The 23,299-nt window shown below is 50.9% G+C and overlaps 9 protein-coding genes and 1 non-coding gene across 10 annotated transcripts; 2 read left to right on the forward strand and 8 right to left on the reverse strand.

The window, feature by feature from the left end:
* Positions 1–167: 167 nt before the first annotated feature.
* Aud_009133 (Tim17/Tim22/Tim23/Pmp24 family protein) lies at positions 168–1,132 on the reverse strand (the record flags this gene model as incomplete). Its single annotated transcript, XM_043293994.1, has 6 exons — positions 168–225; positions 277–500; positions 557–770; positions 828–854; positions 934–1,049; positions 1,118–1,132. 6 exons carry the CDS (start codon positions 1,130–1,132, stop codon positions 168–170), a joined length of 654 nt encoding a protein of 217 aa, XP_043149929.1.
* A 692-nt stretch (positions 1,133–1,824) lies between these two features.
* On the reverse strand, positions 1,825–2,889 carry Aud_009134 (rRNA-binding ribosome biosynthesis protein RPF2; the record flags this gene model as incomplete). The annotated part of the gene is made up of 2 exons (XM_043293995.1): positions 1,825–2,803; positions 2,876–2,889. 2 exons carry the CDS (start codon positions 2,887–2,889, stop codon positions 1,825–1,827), a joined length of 993 nt encoding a protein of 330 aa, XP_043149930.1.
* Positions 2,890–3,191: 302 nt separating this feature from the next.
* On the reverse strand, positions 3,192–6,667 carry Aud_009135 (valine--tRNA ligase; the record flags this gene model as incomplete). The annotated part of the gene is made up of 5 exons (XM_043293996.1): positions 3,192–4,198; positions 4,280–4,589; positions 4,641–6,340; positions 6,419–6,544; positions 6,637–6,667. 5 exons carry the CDS (start codon positions 6,665–6,667, stop codon positions 3,192–3,194), a joined length of 3,174 nt encoding a protein of 1,057 aa, XP_043149931.1.
* A 1,180-nt stretch (positions 6,668–7,847) lies between these two features.
* Positions 7,848–9,082, reverse strand: Aud_009136 (casein kinase II subunit alpha/alpha'; the record flags this gene model as incomplete). The annotated part of the gene is made up of 4 exons (XM_043293997.1): positions 7,848–7,949; positions 8,008–8,427; positions 8,484–8,857; positions 8,968–9,082. The coding sequence occupies 4 exons, from the start codon at positions 9,080–9,082 to the stop codon at positions 7,848–7,850; spliced, it is 1,011 nt and encodes a 336-aa protein (XP_043149932.1).
* Positions 9,083–9,552: 470 nt separating this feature from the next.
* Aud_009137 (ribonuclease P subunit p30 family protein) lies at positions 9,553–10,600 on the forward strand (the record flags this gene model as incomplete). The annotated part of the gene is made up of 2 exons (XM_043293998.1): positions 9,553–9,628; positions 9,714–10,600. 2 exons carry the CDS (start codon positions 9,553–9,555, stop codon positions 10,598–10,600), a joined length of 963 nt encoding a protein of 320 aa, XP_043149933.1.
* Positions 10,601–11,647: 1,047 nt separating this feature from the next.
* Positions 11,648–11,733, reverse strand: Aud_009138. The gene has a single exon. It is a non-coding gene; the product is annotated as a tRNA-Gln (tRNA).
* A 673-nt stretch (positions 11,734–12,406) lies between these two features.
* On the reverse strand, positions 12,407–14,536 carry Aud_009139 (uncharacterized protein; the record flags this gene model as incomplete). The annotated part of the gene is made up of 2 exons (XM_043293999.1): positions 12,407–12,932; positions 12,996–14,536. 2 exons carry the CDS (start codon positions 14,534–14,536, stop codon positions 12,407–12,409), a joined length of 2,067 nt encoding a protein of 688 aa, XP_043149934.1.
* Positions 14,537–15,431: 895 nt separating this feature from the next.
* On the reverse strand, positions 15,432–16,673 carry Aud_009140 (DUF3431 domain-containing protein; the record flags this gene model as incomplete). Its single annotated transcript, XM_043294000.1, has 1 exon — positions 15,432–16,673. One exon carries the CDS (start codon positions 16,671–16,673, stop codon positions 15,432–15,434), a length of 1,242 nt encoding a protein of 413 aa, XP_043149935.1.
* A 1,438-nt stretch (positions 16,674–18,111) lies between these two features.
* hrdA (E3 ubiquitin-protein ligase HRD1) lies at positions 18,112–20,550 on the reverse strand (the record flags this gene model as incomplete). The annotated part of the gene is made up of 3 exons (XM_043294001.1): positions 18,112–20,295; positions 20,357–20,461; positions 20,527–20,550. 3 exons carry the CDS (start codon positions 20,548–20,550, stop codon positions 18,112–18,114), a joined length of 2,313 nt encoding a protein of 770 aa, XP_043149936.1.
* An 816-nt stretch (positions 20,551–21,366) lies between these two features.
* Positions 21,367–23,070, forward strand: Aud_009142 (putative MFS transporter; the record flags this gene model as incomplete). The annotated part of the gene is made up of 2 exons (XM_043294002.1): positions 21,367–21,618; positions 21,682–23,070. The coding sequence occupies 2 exons, from the start codon at positions 21,367–21,369 to the stop codon at positions 23,068–23,070; spliced, it is 1,641 nt and encodes a 546-aa protein (XP_043149937.1).
* Positions 23,071–23,299: the final 229 nt, after the last annotated feature.

Genomic DNA, 23,299 nt, shown 5'->3' on the forward strand with positions numbered 1-23,299 from the left:
CTTCGCATGAGATAAAACATAATACAGGGTAAAAATGAACAAGAAGGGAAAACGGACAATGTACCCATTCTATGCGCCAGATATACTCCATGGTAAGTATGCAGACCTCCTGACCAGCGGTGCAAGGAGTAAAACACTGATTAGAAAAGACAATCCAGACGGCCCGTCTATTTGTTGTGTATCAAGAAGTTGCGGAATGAATCCCAGTGATCCGAGTCGGAGTAGCTGAAAAGCATCAGTATTTGAAGATATCGTGAGGCCAAGGTCAAGACGTACATGTATACCATGCTGCTTCTCAGACTCGACATAAGTGTCTCCGGATACCAACGGAAGATGTACATAACAAGTGCCCAGCTGAGACTTGCAAACACTGGCCACGCATTGGCCTCGATTCTTGCGCGCGACTCGGTAGTGATCAACGAGGAGAGAGGGTGCATATTCGGCTGGACAGAAAGCTTGGCAAGAGCAAGTACTACCCGAGCGAAGACGTATATGACGATCTGCACAGGCACATTAGTTTCAATTCTCTCCTTCTCAAACTTCGAATTGATCTCACCTGCTGGGTAATGCTTGTTTTATGTCGACCAAACACTGCATATCCTCCCAGCAGACCGGCAAAGAAGCTGTCATAGCGGCCTTCTTTCCCGACACCAGTAGGATTAACGTTGCGAAGAACTATCATGGAGCCTTTATATATAAGAGCAAATGTCGCCAGGTTCCGAGCATGCTGGCGTGTGGCGTTCAGGACGAGCCCGACCTTTTCTCGGAATCTGAATCTCGAAATCAGTATTTCGGCAATACTCGGCATGTCGATAGGATCGCCTTACGCTCCAGAGCGGAAGAGAAAGATCATTCTGTAAGACAAAGATATCTCGCATTAGCTGGATTCTCAATGTCAAGCTTGCGTGGTTCCGCCAGTGGATTCGGACGTACACCAAAGCGTGCGGAAACCGCACTTTCGACCCGTATACAATGCCATTGCGGGCACCCTTGACGAGCGACAGAAGCGGCGCGAGCTGGGGGTCGAGGACAAAGGAATCCAGGCGAGACTAGACAGCGATCAGAAAAGCGTGCGATATAGTTGGATTGACAAAGTCGAGTGGAGCGTCAAGCATACCAAAAGTGCATCCATGGTGTCTGGGGGACCTCGGTAGGTTGATCGGACCAGCGACGGATTGGGATTGATGTCTACCGATGGAGAACACCAGGTGTAAGGAGGGTCAAGATGTAGGAAGGAATAGATTTAGGGAACTACCAGGAACGGAATGATAAGGTACAAATATGGATGGGCATGATCCCATCACCAGGACAGATGGCGGGGGAACGGTATTTAATGGACTACGCTTCACCCGCGCAACTGCAATGATCCTCGGCATGTGAGGCCAGCAAGAGCACAGACGTCATGTCACGTGATGGTACATTTTGTCCAGCAGCTGTCAGTATCGAGAAGAGAGAGGTACTTTTTTGAGAAAAGTATTGAAGGGACCGTCGAGTTGTTTATCTTTAGATCGGAGCAAATATGAACCCAAAAGGCTTAAACGGGAGGCAGGATGATGAGAACGAACTGAACATTAACTCTTGCTTCTAGGGTAATAACGGAATGTAGAAGCATCTCAACAGTGCAAGTAGTACGCTCAGTTAATAGACAAATAAAAATGATTTTGATATATGCTGGATACTTTTAAGCTATAGTGACCATGAATGAAACTGATCGATCTGCTCGACGACTCGACAGAGAAACCGAACCACCTGAACGCCTTATGCGGTATAGATAGACAAAGTATCATGCGTCAAAAACATAGCCAGACAAACGGAGACAGCAGTCTATTCCGTTCTCGCCTTCTTCCGTCCCTCATCATCCGAGACTTCGTCCACGTCCATCATCTCCGCATCCTCCTCATCAGACTCCACACCAGCACGTCGCTTCAGACCCTTCATCTTCCTCGTCTGCAGGCCAGACAGATCCTGCTTGCCCAAGTGCACACGACCGATCTTGTCACCCATGACGTCCAGGCCAATGTTCTTCTTCGTCTTCATGTTCTCATTAGGTCTCTTGCCCTGCTTCATGGCCTCCTTCAGAGCATTCTCGGGTGCCTCGTGCAGACGACCGATCTTGAAGTCGAACTTGGGCCCGATATCATCCAGCTCAACGCGAGGGAGCTTGTGTCCACTGCGCTTTGTCCGAAGCTTGTACCATCTGAGATGAATAATAGGAGACATGCCGTCGGTAGGTTCCTCAGCGGCAATCATCAACACATACTGCAGTCCCTCGACATCGATCTTATCCGACTCCTCGCCCTTGAACATATCAACGAACATGCTCTTCAGCATAACATGAGCGGTAGAGGTAGAATCTTCCCAGGCAGTACCCGCGAACAGCAGCATAGGCCGTAAGCCAATTCCGATCTGCATCTTGAGGTTGTTGATCGCAGGGATCGAGTCTCCGTCTGGGTTAGGGAGCAGCATCAATTCGCACATGTCCAGGAGCTTGGAGTCGAATATCCGCGCCACAGTCAGGCTGTTGGGTCTCTTCTTGCTGCTGCTTCCGAAAACAACAATACCACACTCATTCTTGTTGGCGAGAAACTCGAGGCTCTCGGCGCTCTCGAACGGGTGAATGTTCTCGTTCTTCTTGTGAAAGAGGACGGAGTTGGGGATCGTCAGCGAGTGGAATGTCTTCAGGACTGTGTTAAGAGCCGTCGGGCATTTTGAGCCATGCATGAAAAGGGTCCTCTTGGGGGGTTCGATGAGCTGGGGCTCACGGGCCTTGAGAATGCGCGCTGTGCGCGGATTCTTGGGTTTGCTGTTGAGATGGACCTAGTCAGAGGGTGCTCTCCTAATAGACAAAGAATTCTGCTTCCAGAACAAGACTTACACTTCTCTGAGCATTTTGATTTCTTCTGCTTTCAACGACGAAAACTTGGATGTTTCGCCGATCACCGACTTGCCTGGTCGAGGAAGAAAAAAGCGGAGCGAAAAGTTTTGGCGGAAATGTCTTGGCACCGCTTATCGATAAGCTTAACTGGAGACTTCTCACATATTATTCTGATGGTAGAAAACATGTATACTAGTATATTAATTCCAGGTTCGCAGAACAAAACTCGCCACAGACCAAGTAACAAGAACAAGCATAAGATATGCATTCATCAGTAAAATGGCGATTTATATTGTTGTATCTCCGGGTCATCTATCTACTCCAAGCGAAGCTTCTCAAACTCGCGAATCTGCTCTTCCAGCCGGGCAGCCTCACTCTCGGCATCCCGAAGCTTTTTCTCCTCCTGTTCACGAACCTCTGGCTTAACCTTCTCCTTCCATCCAGCGCCATTGACGAGAGTCTGTTGGCGGCGAACGGTCTCACGTGCCTTCTCCAGACTGGCCTTGGCCTTCTCTTCCTGCTCCAGAGCTACCTCTTTCGAGACGCGGAGGTACACAGCGGCCTGGGCACCGACGGCGGCAACGACGCAGCCTGAAGGGGGATCGGTGTTCTCAAGGTCAGCTACGCTGAGCTCTCCCAAAAACTTGCCACCCAGGGACTTAATGCTAGTCACTTCGTCCGAGATGGTCTTGTGGCTGACTGGGTCATATGTCTGGATAATAATATCGCCCTTAGTCTTGACCTCATATTGGGCAAGGATCGACCGGATGGCCTTGGAGGTATTCAAGATGAGCTCATAAGCCGTCTCGGCTTCGGGGTCGTTGAACTCTGGGTTGTACTGGGGATAACGAGCCTTCATGATCGAGATGGTCTCGTCACCAGATCTGCGAGGTAGGCGCTGCCACAAGTGCTCCGTAACGAAAGGCATGATGGGGTGAATAAGGGTCAGAGCGCCCTCGAGGGCAGTGTACAAAGTCTGCTTGGCCGATTCCTGCACTTCGGCGGGCACCTCAGGAGCCAAGAGATACTTCGAGTTTTCGATAAAGATGTCGCAAAGCTGGCCGTACCAGTACTGATAAGTGGTAGAAGCGGCGACAGAGAACTCACGCTGCGCCAGCGCCTCATTGACCTCCTTCGCAGCTGTGTTGAATTTATGCAGAATCCAGCGCTCAGAGAGAGACTCCCGGCCAGTCTTTGAAGGGGCTGGCAGAGGCTTGAAGTCATCACCCAATCTGCCCAAGACGAACTTAGTAGCCTGGTAAATCTTGTTGCAGAAACGGCGGTAGCCGTGGATAACCTGAATGTCGAATGCGATATCACCGCCTAAACCAAAGTCAGTCCGTGTCAGCTTCCGAGGGGGTGCTTTGATTCGTCCATCCTAGGCCAGGTAATATCAAAACTTACCACCAGTAGTATAAGACACAAGGGCGAAACGCAGAGCATCGGCACCACATTCGGGAATACCCTTGGGGAAGGCCTTCTTCTGGTACTTGGTAGCAGTTGCAACCTCCTTGTCGGCAAGGTTACCAGTAAGTAGCTTGGCATGGAGAGTCTGGAGCTCGATACCCTCCATGACATCCAAGGGGTCAATGACATTACCAAGGGACTTGGACATCTTGCGACCCTCGGAATCTCTGATCAAGGAATGGCAGTACACTTCCTTAAAGGGCACCTTGCCGGTCAGCTTGATACCAAGCATAATCATACGTGCGACCTGTGAATTGATTAGCGCAGCACAGAGAACCTAGCGGAGAGGAAAACATACCCAGAAGAACAGAATATCCCAACCGGTCTCGAGCACAGACGTAGGGTACAAGTTCTCCAGATCATGAGTCTGGCGGGGCCATCCCAGTGTTGAGAAGGGCCACAGACCGGATGAGAACCAAGTATCGAGCACATCGGGGTCCCTGATCAAGGAGAATGTCTTGCCAGGGAACTTGGCCTCCGCCTTCTTGCGGGCTTCTTCTTCGGTACGTCCGGCAACCCACAGGTTACCGTCACTGTCATCGCCGTCTTCACCCTCAACCTTGACGAAGTACGCAGGAGCCTGGTGACCCCACCAGAGTTGTCTGGAAAGACACCAGTCATTGATACCTCTCATCCAGCGGAAGTAGTTCTTCTCGGCGGATTCCGGTTTGATGACAATTTCACCATTCTCAACAGCCTTGATGGCAGGCTCGGCAAGATCTTGCATCTTCATCCACCACTGGGGCTTCAGAATAGGCTCAATAACATCATTCGATTTGGCACAGCGAGGAATCTTCATGGGGTTATTCTCCCATTTCACGTACAATCCCTTCTCCTTCAGCATCTCGATGACCTTGTAACGGGCATCGAAACGTTTCATGCCAGCGAATGGGCCACCATTCTTGTTGAATGTACCATCATCGTTCAGCACGGATATGAACTCGAGGTTGTGGGCCTTTCCACGGTTGAAATCGTTGAAATCGTGGGCTGGCGTGATCTTCACCGCACCGGTACCGAATTCGGGATCGACATCCGTATCGCCAACGATGGGCATCAGGCGGTCGACGAAGGGATGACGGGCGAATTTTCCAATCAGGTGCTGGTAGCGCTTGTCGTCAGGGTGCACGGCAATACCTGTGTCACCGATCATGGTTTCCGGACGAGTGGTAGCGATCTCAATCCTCTCCTTGGTGCCATCAATCTCATAGCAGAAGTGGGTCAACACACCGAACTCGACCTTCTTGTCGTATCCAGGCACGTCAAGCAGTGTACGTCCTTCGACCTCCTTGTTCTCGACCTCGAGGTTGGACAAAGAGGTATTCAGGGCCACACACCAATTGACAAGGCGGTTGGCACGGTAGATGATGCCTTCCTCGTGGAGCCGTACAAAAGTTTCTGTGACGGCGGCCGACAGGTTGGGATCCATGGTGAAAGCCTCACGCGACCAATCGAAAGAACCACCGACTCTCCGCAACGCATTCTTGATGTTCGCATGGTACTCGTCCTTCCAAGCCCAGACTCTCTTCGTGAACTCCTCCCGGCCAAGATCGTGGCGGGTCTTCTTTTCCTTCTTCCAGAGCATCTTCTCGACCACACTCTGAGTGGAGATACCGGCGTGATCCATACCAGGAAGCCAGAGAGTGGTCTTTCCCTTCATTCGCTCCCAACGAATCATAGTATCCTGAAGGGCATTGGTAAGAGCGTGGCCCATGTGCAGGGAGCCTGTCACGTTCGGGGGAGGAATTGGGATGACGAAGTAACCCTCGGGCTTGACCTTGCCATCGGGGCCGAACTCGGGCTTGAAAAGATCACGCTCCTCCCACCACTCGTACCGGCCGGATTCAATGACCTTCGGATCGTACGCATCGGTCGTCTTCTCCTTCTCGATCTTGTTGGCCTTCTTATCAGCCTTGACAGGTGCAGGTTTGGCCGCAGCAGCCTTTGCTTTTTTGTCGGCGAACTTCTTCGCCTTCTCGGCCTTTCGTCGTTCTCGCTCTACTAACCAATGGTAACATCCAACAATCAGCAACCGATGCACATGCTATATCATCCACAACCGACACTCGAGAGACATACACTCTTTCTCACTCTTGACCTTAGGAGCACCCTGCGCATCCTTCACGGCAGAGTCGACAACCTGGTTTCTGGTTTGATCATCGGCCTGCGGGGCTGGGTCGGTCATAGGAGCTTTCGGCTCACCCACTGAAAGAATTCAAGACTGTTAGCCATTTGCATCGCTCCCGCGTGGTCTGATTGACGATGAGTCACGGTGCAAAGCACGGAGGACTACTCACCCGGGTTCGGAGAGGGAGTTGGCTGAGACATCCTTGAGTACGATTTAGATATCGGAGGAGTTAACAATCTCCAAGGCGCCGACCGCGCCACAAATTGCCGGATGAGTATCTTGAATACTGGGACAGATCAAGGAGGGGGAGGGGCAGGTGGTTGTGTGAAATGCGGGCATTAAATTTCGCTGGCGCAGAGCAGAGAACGGAACGAATCAGAGGATGTTACTGCGGGGCCCAAAAAAGACTCTGGCTGTGGAGAACGATCAATCGAGATTGGGATGGATTTGATGTCCAAAAAGAATGAATGACCAATCTAATATATTACACGGGGAGCATATGAGTCAACCAGCATTCTTTGATCTTCTGCTTCAAGATACATAACTCAATCGGCTAATCGATAGGGGAAGGCGAGAGGATTTGAGTCACATCACGTGATATAAATCAGCCCAAGCACTAGCAGCATTTCTCCATAGTTTCTACCTCTCTACTCTTCGTAACGCAGCGTCTCTGGTCGAGTACGACATTAGTTTCATCTATCGAAAGTCGCACGTTAAGGCAAACGATACTCAAATCTGGAAATGCATGCTTTCACCACTTCAAAAAGAAACAAGCTTAGAGAATCAATTATGCCCCCAATAAGACAACTCACTCCTTTCCATGACCAGAACGGAAGACAGTAAAGACAAGGATTCGCAGTAGACACAGGAACGTGGTGACATAAGACTGAAAGTTGTAATGGAGAAGGCGAATCCCACAACACCATCGAGGCAGTTTACGAAATCGAACAGACGAGGAAGATGTAGAAAAGATGTGAGGAGCATGGAAAGTGAAATATAAAATATCAATCAGTCCGAACGGGTCATCAGATACATTGGAGTGCGCTGTACGCCAAGACTGAGGTGAAATGGGGCTCTATACCCAGGCAACATATTAAGTGTACGTCATCTGTCATCATCGTTTGGTTCCGCATTCCATCGCACATCGCACAAACGGTGCGTAAAGTGATACCAGTAAGAGGCAGCAAGTGGCCGCCGTGGGATCCCGTTTGCACGTGTATTGATTGATTATCACCACTCTTTTGGACCCAGACATTGACTCAAAACTTCGAACCAAGCCGGCGGTGTTCAAGGACGCAATTGAATCACAGCAGGTGCTGAGTCAGGGTTCGGTAGATCCCTGAATGTATGAAGTAATAATCAGGTCAACAACGCCTGGCTTCACGATTGGGACGTTGCATTGTTCCGAGCGGCCTGCGACTCCGCTGCGCGAACCGGGGCGAAGTAGGGATGAGCCATGGCCTCCTGGGCTGTAAGCCGTTCCTAAAAAGCGAAGAAAGGTCAGCACTAATAAAAATTGAACGAGATGTGGGAGACTTGCAGCATGATCATATCGAAGGAGTTTGTCGAGGAAATCAATCGCTTCATCGCTGATAAAGCGTTGGTTGTCGGCATTAATGAAAGAGTGCCAGGGCTTTCTCGGGTAGCGAGAGAGTATTTCATCATACTGAGGGTCAAGCTCGATGTCGTACTTATCCAAGTACTCAAAAAGCTCCTCGGTCCCCAATACCTTGGCAATCTTCACCAGTTGATCTGAGTTGCTCTGGCCGTGGAAAAAGGGTTCCTTGCGGAAGATCATGGAGGCAAACATCGCGCCCAAGGACCACATGTCCAGGGAGTAATCGTATTCCTGGAAATCAACAAGCAGCTCAGGGCCCTTGAAGTAGCGTGAGGCGACTCGGACGTTATATTCAGTGCCTTTGTGGTAGAATTCGGCAAGACCCCAATCGATGAGCCGTAGCTAACATGCCTTGTCAGCGAATGGATTATGTTGCGGGCGTACACGATAGAACTCACTTTGCGCTTCTCATGGTCAATCATGACGTTGTGGGGCTTGACATCCCGATGCATGATGCCTTTGCTGTGGCAGAAATCCAGAGCCTTTAGAAGCTCATATACATAAAAACGCACATCGTAGTCGGTGAAACGAGGGTACAGGGTCCGAAAGTCGGTGTTGTTGACGTATTCGAAAACCAGACTTGGCGTCTTGCTCTGACTGTCACGAACCACATCCAACAGAGCTACCACGTTCGGGCCACCCGCCAGATTCTGGAGAATTTTGATCTCGCGCTTGATCTTCTTCTTCTTGACCGGTTTGAGGACCTTGATGACACACTTCTGGTAGTTGACGACATTGATGCCCTCGAACACTTCGGAGTACTTTCCCCGGCCTGTATTGACAATTGTCAGCCTTCCAAAGCCACTATATCGGTATTGCACAGGTCATCCACGATAATGGTAAGGCTCCCGTTGGGTGAATAGACCAGATCTGCTCACTCACCAATCTTGCGGACCACTTCATAGTTCTCCAAAACACCCCAGGAGATGTTCACACTATCATAGTCCCAGTAGGACCGAGGCATATGCTCGTTAACATCGGCATAGACGCGCGCCATGGTGATGGCGGCTGATTCGCAGCTTCCGAGTGCGCCCACAATGGACGGGAGATAAAATGCGGCGGCGGGGTACAGGAGCAGCCCGACACAGAAATTGTCGCAACAAGGAATTGAGATGGAGGACAGACAACAGCTGCTGCAAGACTAGGAGCATACAGGCCTGTCTAAACAGTGCAGCCGTGCTATCGTCCAAATTACAGATGGCTGGGATTGTATAATGTGCTGATGATGAGAATGGAGAGGACTGTTCGCTCCGCCTTCCCAGGCACGTGACGATACTTTGAGGGAGACGTCCCGATCAAGGCTAGCGCAGTTCTCGTATCGGAGAAATTGTTGATGCGGGATAGTTTCTTGATTTCCTTTTGCAGACAAGTTTCGACAGCTTCTATAGCTTATGAACAAGCAAGCTTTGTGAGAAGAAGATTGGTTGGAGGATAGCGGGCTCGGACTTGGCTTTTTAATCTTTGAAAATGTTTTACGATCTGAACGTTCCTTACTCCTCAGATGATCCAGAGATCTCTGATACATTGAGCTTTCTTGCAGAACGTATGTCACTCTTCCTGGGCACAAGACCTGGGCGGCGTTCCGCGACGCTGAATATGACCACCTGAGAAACTGACCTGACTACCAGTTGGTTACACAACCGTCGCTCTCTCGCAGACCATCAGTGGAAAGCTTCCATCAAACCTTGCCCCGCCACCTGCTCCCACGAATGCTCCCAAAAATTTGAAATTGCTTTCTCGTGTGAACTTGACATTGTCCGACCCCGCACAGAATCAGCGCCTTGCCAGCTTAGCTCAGGTGTATGACCTGGTTGCGCTTCGTCCTACCAATGAAAAAGCCCTCCTGAATGCATGCACGAATCTCGAATGCGACCTGATTTCTCTGGATCTCTCAGTGAGACTCCCGTTTTACTTCAAATTTAAAATGCTCTCTGCCGCTATCGAACGAGGGGTTCGACTGGAAATTTGCTACGGGCCTGGGGTTACAAGGAGCGGGCTTGAAGCCCGTCGGAATCTCATCGGCAATGCTATGGGCTTGATCCGCGCAACACGCGGAAGGGGGATCGTTGTGTCAAGTGAGGCAAGGAGGGCCTTGGGCGTGAGGGCTCCATGGGATGTCATCAACTTGACATGTGTATGGGGTCTGTCACAGGAACTCGGCAAAGAGGCAATCAGTGAGGAAGCAAGAAAAGTCACTGCGCTAGCTAAATTGAAGCGCACAAGCTGGCGTGGAGTCATCGACATCGTTGACGGTGGACAGAAGTCAAAGTCACAAGTTGTGGAATCTGGATTGGGGCAGAAAAACATGTCTAGGAATAAGAATGTCTCACAGGCTCAAGGAACTGGTGACAACCTGAAGAGGAAGGCATCTCTCGGCTCAGAGGCGACCGTTGAGGAAATTGAGAAACCTCTGTCCAAGCGTGAGATGAAGCGAAGGGCTAAAAAAGCGCGGTTAGAGGCAGTAGATGGTGCTGGCAACGCAACAGGTTCGGGTGCGACTGTGGCCTCTGGCTGAATATGGCTCGGCGAGGAAATCACTTGAATCTTGCCACAACACCACCTTTTCACATGGCCCGGCCCTTCCGACGGATTCGGAAGACGTCACTGAGCATCCATGTAATGCCTCATGATGTTCCCGTCACAGTAGTTGGATTGGAGCCTAGGGTTCGCGCACTGCGTCTGCGAACCTGTCGGAGTTGTGCTGCTTGCTTTCGCTGTGTGTCAAAGCCGATATTCACCTGTGCTGAGTATAGCCTGTCTCACTCTGCAGTCTATCCCGAAGGTGCCCGCTTTGGTACTCCTACGGGTGAGGAAACCACTCTGCTGTGGCATGTCGGGGACTCAAACATGTCTGCATCATCATCACAACGAGCGAGCCGAATCTACCGACCTGGAGCTGCCAGATGCAGCAGCCTTGCTGGTTACCGGCCCATAGCAGCCACTTCGACCTTACGCTCACTCCACATGGCGCATAGCTGGATGCGGTCGGGTACTGAATACCCATGACCTGGGTTCAAGCTCATTTTGATTGGAAGCACTGGGAAGCTCATGGCCTCGGTAATGTACGCGGTACTGGTCCGGTAGGCACATACAGTAAGCAGGAACATTGTCTAGAGGCCTGCGATGCTTCAGTTATACCTCGTGCACATTGCCTACCATGATTTCATAGCATTCGAGTAGTAGAAAAATCAAAGTTAGCTTGAATACAACTTTCCGTACTCGCTTTAAGGGATGGAAGCTGTAGTCCTATGCAGCCTCGTACCGCGATCCACTGGACGTAGACGGTATCAATATCATTTTCGAGCAATCGTGCTGAACATGGTATAGTACTCTCCGCGTTCACAGACCCGAACGAGCTACACATTAGCACGACCAGCCGCATCCAAGATATATATATTTCCCCCCAATGCAATCACCACGACGGGATCATCCACTCACCACCAGCATCTACCAATAGATACAGGTGGGAAAGCCCGAAAAAAGCCTAAGGGAACGAAAACGAAAATCTACACGCTCCTCAATAAGATGGACACGTACCAAAAATATAAGAGCGAAAAAGAATAGCTCCTACCCGGATTCGAACCGGGGTTGCCGGAAGACTCAGCGAATGCTCAAAATCCGGAGTCATAACCACTAGACCATAGAAGCGATTTCTGTTAGTAAGGCTAAGTAGAAAATCTTATCTGCTATGGAGTATTGTAAATCTCGCAATGTCCAAGAATATATACGCGAACCCCTGAAAATGGACAGTCGTGAAATCTCTCGCGACCCTCTGGCTACGGTCAAGGACCAGGGCAGTTGACCACCCTATAAGGCCTCGACCGGGTACAACCAATGGAAGACCTAGCCATGAACTTTACCTATCTTGGAGTTCTCCTCCGCAGAGGTAGTGTAATCTGTCTACGTGCGATTTGAGGCAAGGATATGGCAAATAGTCTAGGGAGCAGAGATTGTTGAAATTTATTTCGCGAAAATACTCAACTAGGGCAGTGGTGATGATGCTCAAGGAAGATTAGGTATCATTCCGATATTGAAGTGTAAGAAGTACTTGTACATGAAGAAGGTATCAAGGGTAAAGAAGCAGTATTATCGGCAATGGAACGATCAGCCAACGTCATGAGTCATCTCGAAAATGTAAGGGTATGGAAGCTACCAGAAAGCCATGCAAATAATTCCCGGAGGCATCAAGACAATGTACCAGATTCCTCAGACACAACTCGTCAGTCCCTGGATTGATCATGAGGCAGGAATCACAGAGCAGGCTCGAACGCATGAAAAGAAACAAAAGGCAACAGAAAGGAGATCGTCGATATGAATCTTCTTATGTGCTCTCCATTTCCACGAGGACTTTCAAATCGCCATCCATCCAGTCCACGTTGCCAGCTGAAAGAAGGGCCATCGTCCAGTCGCCGTCATTCTGTACTGCGGCCAACCCATCAGGAAGCCAGGCCTTGAACTTCCAACCGAGCGAAGAGCCCCATGAACCCCCTGTCGCATCCATGGCAGAATCGGAGGGTAGGCCCGGTAATTGACCAGCGAATCGACGAGAGACGAGCTGCTTTAGCGTCTCCAGATCGGGACTCTGCACAGCGGGGACATCAAGGCGAGGAAGGATACGCTTTCCTTGCTGCATGATATTTATACGAAGATAGACGGAGTTCGGAGGTGCAGACACGGAAGTATGTGCGTTGGTATTTGCGTTTCCTGGCATGGGGGGTAACTGCGGTGGCGGAAAGAGCTGAGGTTGCGGCATCGGATCATGGTCATGAGTAGAAGTGTGAACACCTTGCTTAGCGGCCAAGTTGTCGCGAATAATGCGCGAAACATCACGGGTGATGCTGCTTGCACTGTAAGAGTGTCAGTCGCCGTACTTGTCGCGAGAGATGATAACGAGGAGCAGGTATACATACAATTCATTTCTGGCAGTTGTGTTGTGGTGACCGCCGATTCGCCAGCGCAGATCCGAAATGACATCTGCATTTACGATGCGATGTACGTTCTCATTCTCACAAGGCGCAGGGCAATCGAAGCCGCCCTCATGAATGACCTGGTAGTGACTATCGACTGCGGCGACCAAACCTCGCCAGTCCGGCTGCGGGAGACCCGAAAGATACCATAAATTATCGAGTTCAAAGTCGTGATTATACATATCATATGACTTGTGAATTGCATTCGAGTCGTGGGGATAACCGTCGAGTAGAAGCTCTGTCAGGCCAAGCTCCATGTTTTGTGATGTCGAGTCCATCTGCGGTTGAGGTGGTGGCATGGGGACTTGTGATGAAGAATACTCTTCCGGCATGTGATGCTGAGGGTGCATCTGAAGCTGCCCGTCAGAGGGAAACCTCGGCGGACTCGCGCTGGTAGTGAAGGTCTGAAAGCTTTCATTCGTCTTCCGTCTCCTTCGCTCATCAGTGCCGCCTCCTTTCCGAGTTTCAACAGCATATTGGCGCTGGCGTTCATTGGTAACCATCCTCCGGAGTAGAGGAATCACCAGAGAAATGATTTTCTGCTGGTCGCGCGGCCAGATGTAAGACCTCGGACCCATGCCTTCATTGACGACATTCTCGCCGAAGAACCGTTCTCCGTTCCCTTCATCATCCAAGAAGTGGCGCACACAGTGCCACAGTCTTAACTTAACCATTTCGGTGTCACCTTTGCCCCGCTGGCCAACGCATTCCCGTCTCTCAGGATGTTTAGGATCAAGCATATATCCTTTCGCGGCCGCTTGTAAATGCAAGAAGTTTTCCGGCGACAATTCCAGAGAGGCGAAGAGTTTCGACATTGGCGGACGAGTGTGTTTCTTGTTACTGGAAGGTTGGCGGAAGAGTGCAGCGGCGGAATGAACGCCAGCAGCGCGAGCGTCAGATAGGGACTGGGGCGGGACGGCTCTAATATCTAAGCTGTCTCCGTCATAATGGTGAGAAGGCGGGTGAAGGTGGTGTTGTTGCTGTTGCTGCGATTGCTGCGGACCGCCAGAAAGGCCTACTCCACCGGTGGCTGTCAACGCCGGATCAAGTGCATCCTCTCCTCTTTTCCGTTTCTTGGAGACCGATCTGGACAATCCTGAAGACTGGCCCTGTTCGTTGACCGAAGCCGACCCTGATCCGCGTAGCTGCCTACCTGCACCCATTCCTGCCCCAAAACTGCCATCTCCGAAGCCGTCGTCTTCAATGTGTATTTCCGGACCATAGCTATCCAAGTGATGTTGATGACCAGCAGCTCCGGCCGCTGCAGCCACCGCCGCCGCTGCGGCCCATTCCGAAACATCTTGACCAGCCGCTGCTGTCGCGGCTTCCACCAAACCAGCTAACTGATTGTCATTTGGGGCATATCCACTGGTCGCTAGATGCGCATGCGAATCGACGTGAGAGGTATGAGGTGTCTGATTAGAGAACTCCGGGGCCGAAGTCGCGGGAGGATGCTGGTGGTTGGGCGTCGACGTGGACGTCATGGCGATTTTGAATATGGGGTTCGTCACAAGGTCAGGAACCGTCCTGCTCGGTGAGGAAGGAGCTGATGAGGAAGTGTCTTGAAATGCGGCAACTGGTCGGCGCGGGGGTTATGGCCACTGTCAAGCTCGGAAGACCTGTAACGGAATGTTGCGATTGATAATCTGTTTCGCAGCCTGGACGGCTAGTCTTCCTGGACCGAGAGGAAGGGTATCTTCTCCGAGTACGCCCGGAAGACAAAGCGGTCGCGATTTAAAGTAAGTTCCTAAAAAAAAAATCTCCGTCAAAAAGATCGGCCCATGGCTAGGCAGCCTATGACCGTTTCGTGCGAATTGTAAAGCCCTCGTCCCCTTGCGATGCGTGAGTTCGCTTCAGCCAGTGTCACCGCCTGCTGACGAGGCGACAAAGAAGCTTGGAAAGTGATCAGGATCAAAAGTGGACAGAGATCAGGGAGCTAAAGCTTCCCACTAATTGTATTTCGCGCGGATCGCGATACGTTGATTGTATCAATCAGATAGTAGCTAGATGACGCTGTTTGCGCGGTTTGAAGAGAGGACAGACAATGCAAACTCTGCACAACGACGAGGAGCTGCTTCGGAGGACGAGATAATCCGTTATGGTCACATGACCATGCGATTCAAGCATGAGGTGAGGTGGTGAGGTGAAGAATCGCGAGAAGATCAAAAGGCAAGCAGCAATTTGCAAAATCTGACTATCTTAGACATAGTACACTTTTTATTTGATAAATCCAGCCGACCCAGATCGACAATGATATGCGAGTCTAAATGTAAATAGTGCAAATGTTCGAGCATACCCCCTGCCACAACCTCTCTTCTGCCTGCAGAAGTGCGAGGAGGTTCTGGAGTCTATTACAAAATAAGAGATGAGATCTGATTCTTAATATCCGTCACCCTCGGTCCATTTTCTACCGGCTTCCAAGGCCCGAGCATTGGGGTTCATACCACGCTCGGCGGCATTGTAGAGAACCTCGTTGATTTTCTGTTCTTTCTCATAGATCTGCTCTCGAAGAGATGAATCTTTTCCAGGCTCCGGGATGTTGAGGTGACTCGTTTCTCCCAGGGTACCACGCATTCGAGCGATTTCGACAGTCTGGGCTCGGGAGTTCCATCGCTTGAGTTCATCTTCCAATTCCTCTTTCTCATGGCCCAGTCTTCGGTACGCCTCGTACTCTTCTTTACCTCCGAAGCAGAGCCCGTACCCATCACAGAAGCAAACATGGACCTCGGGGCATACGATGTTGTCACCAGTAAATATCACATGCCAGAGGTACTCCCAAATACGGCCTGATATGTAGTCGCTCAGTTCTGTCCGGAGGATCCAATCTCGGTAGAAGACGAAACGCGCTCTGGGAATTGCTAGGATTCGCTCCCGAGAGACGGCAAACTGAGCACAGCAGGGCTGCGCCAGGACCTGTGGAATAGGGTCGTCCGGGAAAATCTCACCCCAGGACCGCGCCAGCATCGTCTCCTCTTGCTTCTCTTCGTTCTCCTCTGGGTTACTGGGATGCATCCAGTCAGGGCAGCCAGGCTCCCATATACACCGCAGATTCATGTATCCCTCCCGGACCACTCGCGCAACGTTCAGGCGACGCAGCATCTCGGCCGCATCGCCACCAAATATCTCCTCGTTGTGCCAGGCGAACTGGTGTGAATGCATGAACGCCACAATATCCGGCAGTTTGTCGTAATGCTCAATAATAAAGCTCAGATAAACCATCACTTCGTGTCCCTTGTTCTTCGGCGGATGTAGGGGTGCTGACGGGTCATCGACAACATAGATTGCCGACTGCCAATCGGGAAGCTCGGCCTCGATCCAATTCGTATCTTCGTTCTGCGTCTTCGGGACAACGAGCATCTTCGTATACTCGGCTCCGGCAGGCTTAGGGATACCAGGCACATATTGCGGCCGGGGAGCGTATGGTGTCCGGGACGGGCGGTTCTCCACCAAACTTATGTTCAAAAGTCCGGATGGTGTCGGGCTGGGTGAAGTGACCAATTTTCCCAACCCCACGGCCTCTGGCGTCGGCCGCCATAGTCTAGAGAGACTATTGAGTGTGTAGAGGAAGATGACGAAAAAGGCAAGACCAAGGAGGTCAACCGCTCGCCGCCAGGAAGTCATCGAAGAGGATATGGAATATACTATACAGGTTGAAGGGAAAAGAATAAATAGGCTGTCACAGACATCTCAAGTACACCCATTAGCCTCAGTTCCCGGAGAGTACTCGCGATTAAGGTTGGATGGGGACGGCAAAAGTTCAAGAGAACCCTCGCAGATGCCCCTGAAGATGTATAAGGGGTGCTATAGGAGGAATTCACAACTCACCGGCCAGTTCAAGGCAGCGAGCAGATGCTGGGCTCACACATAAGACTCTGAGAACCAGCTATGAGGAGAATATCCGGCTCTAGAAGCGAAAAACAGAGCCGCCCTGCGACCTGAGCGGCGCAAGACGTAGATAAGACTTCAGTAGCCAGTAGCCGCAAAGCTGGCATACAGAACGCCTAAGAGCAGCGACCAGGGAGAAATTCGACTGAAAGATATTGGCTTGGACACAAAAGAATAATCAAAAGCTGAATAGAAATGACAGTCTAATCCAGATATGTGTTCACTCAGACCAATATGCAGAAGGTTGGCGCATTATTCTCCAACGGGGCGGACGGAGGTGGAGCCCGCATAATGAGTGGTGACGACGCAGACTCGGGGGAGGCCGATTTCTCCGTAGAGAAATGATGTCCCAATTCCCAAAGATACTCGTGTGGAATCACAAAGTTAGGCATTGTTGCAATGGGTAGAAGTTTATTTTTCTCGCTAGCTAATGTATCAGCGTATCACTGCTAGGACAGACCATAGATACTCTGAATGAAGGAGATTACTCGTAGCATCCGATCTCCAAAGTTCCTTCCATGGTCCCAAATTCGCCAAAAGGTAAAACATGGGCCAGGCCCTAAATGGCGGACTGTGTCGGCGAGGTTAATTTAGCTTGAGAGCCTTGTTTGAGCAGCAAAACGATCTGCCCCTGATCTGCAGTCTATTGACTGCGGAAGGGAATGGTAGATGCCATTCTTAGGGTATCCCCGAAAATATCTAGTCTAGATACTCCGTACGCTTTCATTGTGCCTAAACACGGGTTGAAATCAGGATAAGCCCGAATCAATGATCGAGTCTATTTCGAACATTGAAATGCTTTTGAGATAATCTCACGCAGTGTATAAAACTTCCATCTCCAGAGGTGTCACACTTCCGTATACAAAGGTGCGACACTTGGGACGATCAGATCAATGCTTCGGCATATAGAAGGTAAGATTATGTACAACGACAGGACGAGTTCTGCAGCGTTTCATGACGGAGGCTCAGAAACGGAGATTAAGATCACCAGAAAAGGCAGTGGAGAGAGAAGTATCATGTTCTTAGTACATGAAAAGCGCTGCGATATGATGGTATATACTCACAACAAACCCGGGTATGATTCAGAATCGCTCAAGAACGCCACAAAACAAAATTACAGAGTATGCACCATGAAGAGACATCAAGACAGTCAGTGGCGCAGGCAGTCAGGGTTTTAAGCCTCCTCGTCCGCAGCATCCTCAACTGTCACCAACCGGGCCTTGCCCTTCGAGGACGATTCTGGTGATTCGTCCGCATTTGTGGCTTCATTATCCCATGCGGATGATTCCTTCTTTTCTGACGATTGCCCGAAGACATCTTTGCCCAAATCCCGAGACGATGATCCGGTATACGAATGCGTTGCTGTCGTGGGCGTTTCCGAGCCCCAGTCAGGTAGCGAGGGAGTAGTGGATCTGGCTGCATCGACTGTACCCGAGCTTTCTCCATTCATATTCGCCGCCGGCGCCGGGTTCTCAGTGGCAGGAGGATCCTCACGCACTTGCACCGTGGTGGTAGGATCTGGGGCAGTTGTAGGCATTGGACTCGAGATACCGCTTGGACCTTGTCCCATCGACTGGAGGGGAATGAGAGACCAGCCTTCTGGGAGGCTAAGACCCTCTGGGAGTCGAGAATCGCCGGACGGAATGGCCGAGGCTTGAGGATCCGAGGTGAGTTGCCGCCGTAATGTCGCCGACAAAGATGAAGAGGATTGGAAAGTAGATGCCGGGGATATGGTGGTGTTCGGATCGCTGGAAGCTGCAGGCGGATTCCGAAGTCTTTGCAGCTCAGCCTGGAGTAGTCGCACATGATGCAACTGTTCGGCGGTAACACGGAGGTTGTTAATTTCCTGCATTATCTGCAGCTCCATTTGGTGAAGCTGATTCTGCATCTGCACAAAGTTGGACGATGTATTTGTCGCGAGAGCTTGGGGCACTGGCGCTGGGACTGGTCGTCCAAAACCGAGTCCAAAACCGATCTGCCTTGCACCGGGTGGGTTTGCATTATTCACTTGTTGCGCCGGGGCATTGCCCTGATGAACTTGTTGGTGAAAATTGCGGAAAAGATCACCCCGACCAGCCCCAAAACCAATCCGGAATGGTCCAAACTGGAATATACGGGCTCTTGGTAGGTTATCAGCCGGTCCGTTCTGTCCGAGAGGTTGATTGCCCGCTGGCATATTTGGTTGCGGACCGGCACCGCCGTTGCCTTGACCAAGGTTGACATCCCCGAGAGGGTGATCGCGGTCACGCGGAGGCGCCATGACGGGGCGTCGGCAGGTAGGACAATTTTGTTGTCTTTCTAACCAACTCCGAAGGCAAGAAAAGTGTAAGATGTGACCGCACGGGAGTTTCTTTGGACGTAACCTTTCGGGGATTTGAGCCCTTGGCTGAGCAGGCGCTGCCCCGCCCTCACCCGCGCCCGCAGGCTCCTGCCAATGAGCCATCTCTTCACGACAAATGATACAAACATCTTCTCTTGCTACCTCCTCCGGAGTGGCGTCTGGGTAGCGCTCGTTCATGTCCCGGGTCGCATTGCGGTAGCGGACGAAATCCATTATCCGTCGGCCGAAGGAACGGATAGTGACGACCACATCGCGGAGGATATGGATAGGCAGGCCGTAGAACATGAAAAGGATGGCGAAGAAACTCAAGTAGACCGTCAACTTGAAGAAATCGGTGAGTAAATCGAGGTAGAAGATCCAACGACCCTTCTCCTCCCATCCTGGAACATCAAGTTCCATCTCGTCGATATTATTCTCGTCGGGCAGATCGGCAGCTGGAGGCGTCTCTCCGGTTTGGGCATTCTGGCGTAGGGCTTCTTCTCTGGCGGCACGGATTTCCCGGCGGCGCTCTTCAACCTTGGCCTTTATCTGCTGCCGTGTTATGTATAACTCTACTAGTGAGATGGTGTACCTGGCGGCGGTTGAGCTCGAAAGGATAGTAAGGACCGCAAACTCAAACCCGAACATAACCATCATATCCGGCCGCGCTTGTTCAAGGACGGTCGTTATGCAATATTTCAGCATGAATGAATCGAACAGAACTGCCAGTACGAGGGAAGCCGCCAGCCGGGTGTGAAACAAGCGCGGATTGGCCGGCGGTTGCTGCTCCAGGAACTCGACGCGGCCTTCACCAATCCAGCCCCAGACCTTTCCAACCAGTAAACAAACAAACATGACCAAGAACCATCCGCCAAGTTCCCCTCGGAATATCGTCATTGCCAGGCATGTTTCTGTGACCGCAAACCATGCCTTTTCGTAAAGCTGTTCGGTTTCAATCGGCCGCAAGGGTCCGTACAGGAGATGTTGAAGCCAGAACAACAGGAACCCGACGACGAGAAGACACAAATTTGTAAGTATCTGCGGCAAGTCAGTATTCTTTGTTATTTCACCAACCTCGAACGACCACCTGGAGACTCACCATGAGATTCGCACTGCTCTGAGAAAGATATACGCAAGCAGCGTAAAAATTAGCCCTCTGGTGAAGCGCCTTCAGAACAACGGCCGTAGCCAGAGCCGCAGAGGCCTGTAGAAAATGTTGGTCAGCCTGTTGTCGAGTCCAAGCCTCCTCCGCCTCTTGCGAGCACTTACCCCAGCATAAGCGGCTAGTCTCATGGCCACAAACTAAAGGAGGCGAGTTGGGAGCCGTATGTCATTGATATAGACACAAAATGGGATGCAGCCTAAGTCAAGGTCAATAAGGCATTAGAAAGTCTGTTGATACACAGCGTCCCTAGCGAGTGAGAGATTAGAAATGTGGCCGGAGATGGATCGCGTGTACGGAGGTTTTGGACAGCTATACCTGTAGACTAAGGTACAACTCGTGGGGAACAATTCGGCCCACCGCCCGAGAATCCGTGCCTTACGTCAGCGGATCATCAGCTTATCAGCTAGTTAAGTTAACTATAACCCAGGAGTCAAGACTCGAGTGTATCCTTTGTTTTTGTAATTAAGAGGACTGTCAAAATGTAGACGGCGGATTAGACTTGGATATTGGCGGCTTTTTGTGGATTCTAATTTGCTTTATATGGCTATCGATTGCAATGCGAGCCCCCTTTACTGAAATACTGCGGAATATAAACAAACAGGCAGAAGCTGATGGAATTGTTGTTCCACTTCAAAGCTTCCGTAGTATGTTCTCTTCTCGTCAAAAACTGATTTGCCTTAAGTTTCTGGACTTTCAGATCGAATGTCCAATGCGAGTCGTCGATCTGGGAATGGAAATTCGGATCATGTGACGTGGATGTCTCCGGGTGATGGCTATGCATCAGCCGTAATCATCCTCTCAGCTCAATCCCTATGGAATCATTCTCATCATATCGCTTGGGTTCTGTTGCAGAACCTCTCTAGAGCAGAGCCAGATATAAAGAGGAGTCGAAAGGTCTCCGCACACTTACCAAACACATCGGCCCGACTAGTTTGAGTGATGTGATGGCGCCACAACCGGCTCTATTTACAGCTACCCGCACCCAGACACTCACTTATCTGCTTGCCATCTGTCCTTTCTCGATAGCCTTTTTGGTCTTCGTCAATTCATCTGTCTCGTTCGTTGTCACTGAATTGATTGGACTACACGATGGTGAGGGAGACGCTGTTGGCACCTTAGGATTCGCTGATGAACTGCTCGCGCTGGCCGCGTGCCCTTTATGGGGAGTGCTTTCTGATCGTATAGGCGTCCGCAATGTACGTTCCGAAAATCCTATCTATCAATGTAGTTTTATTATCACTGACATGCTCCCAACAAAGGTTTGCGTCATCGGCTACGGCATCATAGCCCTTTCGCTGGTTGTGTTTGTGCAAGCAAGAAATGTCTACCCTCAGCTGCTACTAGGAAGGTTATTCTTCAGCCTTGGAGGCTCTGCAGTCTCGACCATGGTGACCGCGGTATTACCTGCCGTGGCCGGAGAGACTTCAAGCGAGCAACTGCGTCTCAGGGAAGAATCCCAGGCTGAGGCGAAGTCTCCTTCCTCTAGGCTGGCCGGATTTGTGGGCATGTGCGCTGGCGGCGGCGCCCTAATAGCTCTGGCCATTTTTCTTCCTCTACCCGCTCGTTTTCAGAGCTGGGGCTACTCTCCCTCGGAAGCCATCCAGTACAGTTACTACTTGGTTGCTTCGGTGGCGCTTCTGGTCAGCGTCTGCTGCCTGCTAGGTCTCAGGGGTCTTGCAAGCGAAGAAGGAAAGGGGTGGCACTTACTGTGGGCCGCGCCCAAGTCATCTGTGTCCGAGACCGACCGGGTAGACTTGAGCAAAGAAGTGATACAGTTCCCCTACTTCGATCAACTTGGTACAGCACTTTACTTAGGGCTACAAAACCGGGATATATTCCTCGGTTATCTGGGAGGTTTTGTTGCACGCGCCTCATCTGTTGGCATTTCATTGTTTATTCCCCTTTTTGTCAACCACTACTATCGGCGATCTGGCCTGTGTGGTCATGAGCGGGGCGAGGTGCCAGAATCGATGCCGGGAGATATCAAACAAACATGCCGGAAAGCCTACGTCTTGGCTTCCATCCTGACCGGCGTCTCTCAGCTAGTTGCTCTGATCGCGGCACCAGCGTTTGGGTACCTTTCAGAACGATCGCGACGGTACCATTCACCGCTTCTGTTCGCATCTTTGGCTGGTATTCTTGGCTATACTGTGTTTGCGCTGTTGCCTAGTCCTCAGTTTAGCGGATCGGACGGCAGTGCGGGTATCTTCGTTCTAATGGGCTTGATCGGTATCAGCCAAATCGGGGCCATTGTCTGCAGCCTGGCGGTGTTGAGCAATGGTATCCTCAGTATCAGTCTTGCTTCTGACGGCTCAGAGACATTGCACTCAGAAGAGGGCCCCGTTAGTACTGCGACTAACCAGGGAAACCAAGACGTCGACGAGCATCAGCCCTTGCTACAGAGATCTACGCGTCACAGAGGTCACCAGCTGTCCCACCTGAAGGGATCAATTGCTGGTGTTTATTCCCTGTATGGAGGGGCAGGGATATTGTTTCTAACCAAGATTGGAGGTCTACTGTTCGATGATCTGTCTCCAGGAAGTCCGTTCTATATAATGGCCGGCTTCAATGCTGTACTGCTTCTTGCAGGGATCACCACTGGCGCAATGACCTATTCGAAAAAGTCTGCCCGCCGTGCTGAGGCTTAGCTCGTACAATCAGCACCTACATTAACTAGTGTCTTCGGTAAATTCGATCAGAAAGATGAAACAACATCCGCAATCTCACTAGTATTGGCTAGAGTTTTTACCGCCCTCCATTGAGCCTCACTGTGCCTTGTCCTATAGGATAGAATTTGGCTATATAGATTACTGTGAGCTGGTAGTAGCAGGATGGATGTTTTATGACAGTATTGCAGAATTTATTATGTTATTTATG

This window comes from Aspergillus udagawae (genome assembly GCF_001078395.1).
Source record: "Aspergillus udagawae IFM 46973 DNA, scaffold_7, whole genome shotgun sequence".
Taxonomy (NCBI): Eukaryota; Fungi; Ascomycota; class Eurotiomycetes; order Eurotiales; family Aspergillaceae; genus Aspergillus; species Aspergillus udagawae.